The following is a 7,162-nucleotide window of genomic DNA, read 5'->3' on the forward strand; positions in this document are numbered from 1 at the left end:
ATCTACTTTAGTTTAAAACAAACAAACAAACCAGACCACTATTTGGAATGGTGGCATACAATTTCATCAAAAAGATTTTTTTTAATGCATATAACTAATAGCTCTTTTTAATATATTTAAACCATTGAATTCTATGGTATGTGAATCATATGCCAATAATAAAACTGTTTAAAAAATTAAATGCATGTAACCATTCCACCATGTTTCTCTCATTCCTCAGATTTAGGTCACAATTCTCAATATTCCCTGGGTCCGTTTGTAGTTTATTATACACAAAAGCTAACAATCCTCATCGATCATTCTCTATCATCAAGTTGAATTCCAGTTTGTACAAATGGCATCCAGATTACATAGATAGCCCAAGATGCTAGTCCCATCGATGTACTCATTCCTTGACCATTTACCTATAATTGACTAGTTAGGCGGCTTGTGGTTTTCATTACTGCAATTACACACTAACAGAGGAAATAGTCTTGACACCCAATCCGGCCTCTGCCACATAACAGATATAAGGCCCTGGGCAAATTGCCTATCTTCTTTAAGGCTCGGGTTTCTCATCTGTTCGTAACTACATTCAGGAGTTATAATGAGGGTTATTAAATGGCATGTAGCGTGCTTCAATAGTCTTTGGACCATGGAAAGTGCTTAACAAACATTGGTTATGATGATGCTTACGATCCTTGACGAATGGTCTGAAGCATGTTTTTTTCCTATTAAAATCAGGGTCTTGCTGAGTGGTATCTGTGACTCAGATACTCTGAACCTCGTGAAGCTGCCGACTCTGCGGCCATGTGGAAAAACCATGGCAGAAAACGCAGTTTGTACTGGGGCTGTCAGTGCTGTAAAAGAAGTTTGGGAAAAGAGAATAAAGAAACAAGATGAAGACCTGAAGCGAGACAAAGAATTTAAACAGAAGTATGTTATAGCTTGCTTAGTAATGGGAATTCATAACATCCTCATAAAACAGAGCATTAAGTGCGTAGGCAAAACAAATCAAATGTTCTTTGATATCTCCCTTTGTGGGTTGATCAGTCTAATAGGTTAAAATAGCAAAATTTCAGTTTTCAATTTATTTTTCTCTTAACTATACACACAAAAAACCTCTTTAAGCTAGAGAGAAATAATAGAATGTGCCGATTTTAATGGAAGTTGTGTTCCAGATATTTTATGCTCGCATCTTCTCAAGTGATTCTTACATGTGCCCTTTTACTTTCTGTGGAAATCTGGCTTTCTGTTCAAGGATCTGTTTGCAGTCTTGGTCCAGTTTGTCTCATGAGAGCCACCTTGCTGGGGTGAATGCCCTCATGAACAGTTGGGCCGTTAGCTTTATCTCACTGCACGATATTATGTAGACGATATGTTTCTTCCTGTACACTTGGGTCGCTTTGCCAACCTGCTGACCTTTGTCGTGTCCTCGCACCACCTAAAGGACATCATCCTTGCGATGGTCGTGGACCGAACATGGTCTCAGTTCCTTGGAAAGAGCGAAAGACATCATCTTCCTGCGAACGTGGGAAGGTGCGCTGAAATACCTTTTCCAGTTTTTGCTCCTGTCCGAAGTCACAAAGGGATTGAACTTCAGTTTGGCCGCTGCTCCTTCGGCGAGGGCCCCCAGAGGGGAAAGAGTTACATGTTGCTTCCGGTTCTCTCTTGTGCTAGTTATTTTTATCGCTGTTGGTGTTACTAGGCCCTATCGAGCTGGCTCTGATCCATATGCACATCAAAACGAAACACCGCCTGGTCCTGTGTCATCATCACAGTTGTTCGTATGTTTGAGCCAATTGTTGCTAGCTTGGTATGATTCTCATGTATGTTTCGTTTGTTTGTTTGAGATTAACTTGTCACTAAAGAGTCCAAGTACATTTCAATTTCACTTTTCCTTCTCCCTCTTTGTTTTAAGCCACTCAGACCACTATCTTGGTTTGAGGGATAAGGAGTCTGGAGGGATTTATTCATTTAGTTTGCTTTTAAAGAAACACACACTGTTTAATTTACACAACCTATCTCTGGAAATGAAATCAACAATATTCTGTTAAACCCTCCATTTATGTAGCTCTGTTTCTTCTGCCCCTATCATGTATGTATGTTTCCTTTTTTTCCCCCCATGTATGTTTTCAATGGATTAAAAGCCTAAATGGATATGCCTCAGAATAACTAACAATAGTAATTTTTAATATCTGAAAAATGAAGTCCAGATAAAATTGGTATATGGTAATCTGAAATTTAGCTCAGAAGTTCAACTGTATTTGTTAACAAGCTATGAAAAGCCTTAGTTATTAAATATCTATGGATTACCACCAGGGATATGCAAATTAAAAACCCCAGTGAGATACCAGCTCACACTCATTTGAATGGCTATCATTAAAAGATGTACAATAACAAGTACTGATGAAGATGTGCAGAGCCCTCATACATCGCTGTGGGAAATACACAATTCTGTAGCCAATTTAAAAACAATTTGACAGTTTCTTAAAAATGTAAGCACACACACAAAAAATGTAAGCACAGAATTGCCATGTAACCTAACAGTTCTACTATTAAGTATATATGCAGGAGAAATAAAAATATGAATTATTAACAATATTATTCATAATAACTAAAAACCAGAAGTCCACCAACAGACAAATGTATAAATAAAATGTGGAATATGCATACAATGAAATATTATTTGTTCATAAAAGGGAATAAAGTACTGACACATGCTTCAGAATGTGAGTCTTAAATCATTATGTTAAGTGAAAGAAGCCAGATACAAAGGGCTGCCCTACTATGTGATCCCATTTACATGGGATCTGCAGAACAGGCCTATCTATAGAAGCAGAGAGTGGATATGTGGCTGCCAGGAACTAAGGGAAGAGGAAACGGTGATGAAAGCTAGTAGGTATGACATTTCTTCGGGGATTATGAAAATGATTTGGAATTAAATAGTCGTGACAATTGTACAACTCTGAAGATACTAACAACCACTGAATTGTATACTTTAAAATGGTGAATTTCGTGGTGTGTGAATTCTACCGCAACAAAGCTGCTATTAAAAAAATTGATGAAGAGTTTTGACAGTCAAAAACTTAAAAATAACAGTACTAATAAAATGTATAATTCCTACAAACAACATCTTGTCTGGTTTCCAGGTACCATAAATCAAATGGTTGTCTTTTACAGTTGATGAAATAAAAGAAAATTCTACCTAGCTCATTAACTATGAATTAAAATGATTTCCTGGTCTCCTAGGCTAGTGCGGATCTGGGAAGAGAGAGTTTGTTTAGCCAAACTAAGAGAAAAGGTCACCACAGAAGATGGGAGAGTTATTTTAAAGATAGAAAAAGAAGAATGGAAGGTAAGTTTTAAATATTTGATATTTGATTTGAAGATGGTTAGATATGTCATTGAAAAGATCTCATTTTAAAAATGGGTAACAATAAAAAAACACTACATGCTTTTAAAACAAAATACTACGCCATTTGTAATAATTTCCCCGATTCATCCATTTTATAAAACTTTTATTGTGAAATAAGTGAAGATTTATAGTGCAGATCATTAGTTTTGCATTCAGCAGTTCATACACATTTTGTTTCATCTCACTGATTGCACTCCACTCCAGGTGGCACCACGGGTCCCACTTCCTGGGTTCCCTGCTGCCAGTCCTTCTTTACGAACCCTCCTGAACAGTGTTCTTGGGTCTGTGGTGGCCTGTTAATCTCAAATGGTTGAGTATTTTAAGATGTATATACCTCAGTAGTGTTATTGTTCCTCTTATAAAAATCCACTGCCATCTAATTGATTCTGACTCAGAGTGGCCCTATAGAGAATTGCCCTCTTTTGATCCTTGAGGCGTATGTCTTTATGAGAGCAGAATGGCTCATCTTTCTCCTGATTCCTTTTAGAAGCCTGTCGATTGTTTGGCTGAAAATTTACTCACAGGCGTGAGTTCAGTTCCAGACTTCAAGGTTAACTGAGGGCCTTCGTCTTGCGGGTTCCGTTAGTCTCTATAAGACCAGTAAGCTGGGCCTTCTTTATGATTTTGAGTTCATATTTTTCTCCTACGTTGTCCATGACCTTCTATAATGCAAACCCTCTCAGCGCAGTTGATAGCAGTAGCCGGGTACCGTTTAGTTATTCGTGTTTCAGGGTAGTGAAGACTATGCTTGCTTCCTCCATTAGCCCATTGAAATATTTCCACGTGGCTCCAATTTTCACTCCCCCCTTTTTTCCCCTCCAGACAGAGAGGGACCAGTGGTTACACCTTAGATAGCCACTCATGAGCTTTTAAGACTCCAGTCATTACTCATATAGAGCACTGTCTTTATTAACTCTGTCATGCCAGTTGGCTCTGAGACTGTGGCGCTGAGGCCCGGGTCCAGCAACTCATTTGTTCAAGGAGTTTAGCTGTATCCAAGAAGTTTTCATAAAGTTACTCCTGGATGCTCCACCACAGTCATGCATGTATTTGCAGTAAATATCACATCAATATACAGTAAATTTTAAGTAGACATTAACCACTATGATGTTTACAATACTCAATGAACTGTAATGCATGAATTTTTAAATATTACAGTTAAATCCTTTCTGAGATTGCACTTGTGACTGAGCTATTCAGGGGCTTGTGACAATTAGCTATCAAAGACAAAAATCAAAATTACAAATGACATCCTGTCTTACCCCTGCAAAAATGTAACTGATTAGCTTTAAAAAAATTCTGGGGTGCTTTCCAGGAGATTGGAATCGTTATGTACTGTTGGTGGAAATAAATGACTAGTGTAACCACTGTGGAAACAATCTAGTGCTTTCTCAAAAAGTAAGAACAAAAAATAAATACCCTGTGATCCAGTAATCCCATTCCTAGGCATGATCCTAAATAGCTAATAGCAGTAATACCAACAGACAGATGCACACCTCGACGTTCACTGAAAAATGATTCATGAGAGCAAAAGAATGTAAACAACCCAAGTGCCCAGCAACAGATGAATGGATATATGGAATAAATCCATATATGGAATAAATGGAATATATATGGATACACATAAATATTAATATAATTTTATAAATATACACACACACATATACATATCAACTTTGTTGCTCTTGTTAGGGGGTTTCCATTGAGAGTGTTCTAACTCAGACGACTCTATGTACAGAAGCAAACCCTACTTGGTCTCGCACAATCCTCACAATTATTGATTGAGCCCGTGGGTGTGGTCCCTGTGTCAGTCCATCTCCATGATGGTCTTCTTTCTTAATGACCTCCTACCTTACCAAACATGATGATCTTCTCCAGGGAGTACTCTTTCTTGCTAATATACCCAACAGATATAAGATGCAGGCTCCCCATCCTCAATTCTAACAGCATTCTGGCTAGACTTCTTCTAAGAAAGATTTGTTTGTTCTTCAGGCAGTCTACAGAACTTTCAAAATTTACACCAACACTATAATTCAAATGCATTTTCAAATGCAATTTTTCTTCAGTTTTCCTTCTTTATTGTCCATCTTTCACATGCATATGAGATGAACAAATATGCCATAGCTTGGGACAGGCACAGCTTAGTACTCAAAGTGATATTCTTACTCCTCAACACTTTAAAGATTCTGTGTAGCAGATCTGTCCAATGCAATATATCATTTGATTTATTTTTTTAAATCATTTTATTGGGGCTCATACAACTCTTATCACAATCCATACATACATTCACTGTATGTCAAGCACATTTGTACATTTGTTGCTCTCATCATTCTCAAAACATTTGCTTTCTATTTAAGCCCTTGGTATTAGCTCCTCATTGTTCTCCACTCCCCGCTCCCTCATGAACCCTTGATAATTTATAAATTATTTTGTCATATCTTATTATTATTTTGTCATATCTTCCACTTCATTTGATTTCTTGATTGCTCTTCCATCAGCATTGATTGTGGATCCAAGCAAAACAAAATCCTTGACAATGTCAATCTTTCCCCCATTTACCATAATATTTCTTGGTCCACTTGTGAGAATTTCAGTCTTCTTACATTGAGTTATGATGTGTACAGAAGGCTGCATTCTTGATCTTCATCACCATGGGCTTCGAGTCCTCCTCACTTTCAGCAAACAAGATGATGTCATTTACATTTCACATGTTGTTTAAAAGCCTTCCTTCAATCCTGATGCTATGCCTCTTGATCATTCTGCCTGAGCACAATGAAGGGTTCTGGAATTCCCATTCTTCTCCAGGCTATCCATAAATTATTATGATCCACACAGTGAAATGCTTTTTTTTTCTTTTCTGAAATGCTTTTACATTTATGGCAATAAAACACAAGTAAACATCTTTCTGGTATCCTGTGTTTTCAGTCACGATCAATCTGTCTTCAGCAATGATATCCCTTGGTCCACATCCTCTTCTGAATCTGGGTTGTGTTTCTGACAGCTCTCTGTCACTGTACTGATGCAACTATTGATCTTCAGTAAAATTTTACTTGAATGTGATAAGAATTATATTGTTCAATTAATTCCCATGCTTGTTGGAAATCACCTGTCTTTAGAATGGGCACAAATGTGGATCTCTTCCAGTTAATTGCCTAATTAGCTGTCTTCCTAATTTCTTGGCATAGACAAGATGAGTACTTCCAGTGCCTCATCAAGTTGTTGAAACATTTCTATTGGTATCCTGTCAATTGCTGAGCCTTGTTATTGGTTATGGCTTTCAGTACATCTTGGATGTTTTTCATTCAGTATCATTGGTTCTTGCTCATATGCTACTTCTTGAAATGGTTAACTGTTGACCTTTAGTGTACAATAGTTCTGTATATTCCTTTCATTCGTTGGTTGTTGTTTGTGTATTTTTAATGCCTGCATTGGTCAAGATTTTGCTTATAGAATCGCTCAATAATTCAACTGGAGGTTTGAATTTTTCTTCATTTCTTTATTTTTTAAATCATTTTATTGGGGGTTCGTACAACTCTTATCACAATACATACACACAGCCATTGTGTCAAGCACATTTGTATAGTTGTTGCCGTCATCATTCTCAGAACATTTTCTTTCTACTAGAGCCCTTGGTATCAACTCCTCATTTTTCCCCGCCCTCCCCACACCCCCTCCCTCACAAACCCTTGATAATTTAAAAATTATTATCATTTTGTCATGTCTTACACTGTCCAATGTCTCTCTTTGCCCACTTTTCTGTTCTCC

The 7,162-nt window shown here is 37.4% G+C and overlaps 1 protein-coding gene across 1 annotated transcript in view; it reads left to right on the plus strand.

Annotated features, from left to right (window-relative positions):
• The first annotated feature begins 730 nt into the window (after positions 1 to 730).
• The window catches only part of LRRC39 (leucine rich repeat containing 39), a 23,612-nt gene continuing 17,180 nt past the window's right edge, over positions 731 to 7,162 (plus strand). Inside the window, exons 1-2 of the mRNA XM_004699562.3 lie at positions 731 to 915; positions 3,232 to 3,337. Of these exons, the coding sequence (XP_004699619.2) occupies positions 803 to 915; positions 3,232 to 3,337 (219 nt within the window). The 5' untranslated portion in view covers positions 731 to 802. The remainder of the gene's footprint in view (positions 916 to 3,231; positions 3,338 to 7,162) is intronic.

The sequence above is a fragment of the Echinops telfairi genome, unplaced genomic scaffold (assembly GCF_000313985.2).
Source record: "Echinops telfairi isolate 266 unplaced genomic scaffold, ASM31398v2 ScPeMD7_443;HRSCAF=831, whole genome shotgun sequence".
Lineage (NCBI taxonomy): Eukaryota > Metazoa > Chordata > Mammalia > Afrosoricida > Tenrecidae > Echinops > Echinops telfairi.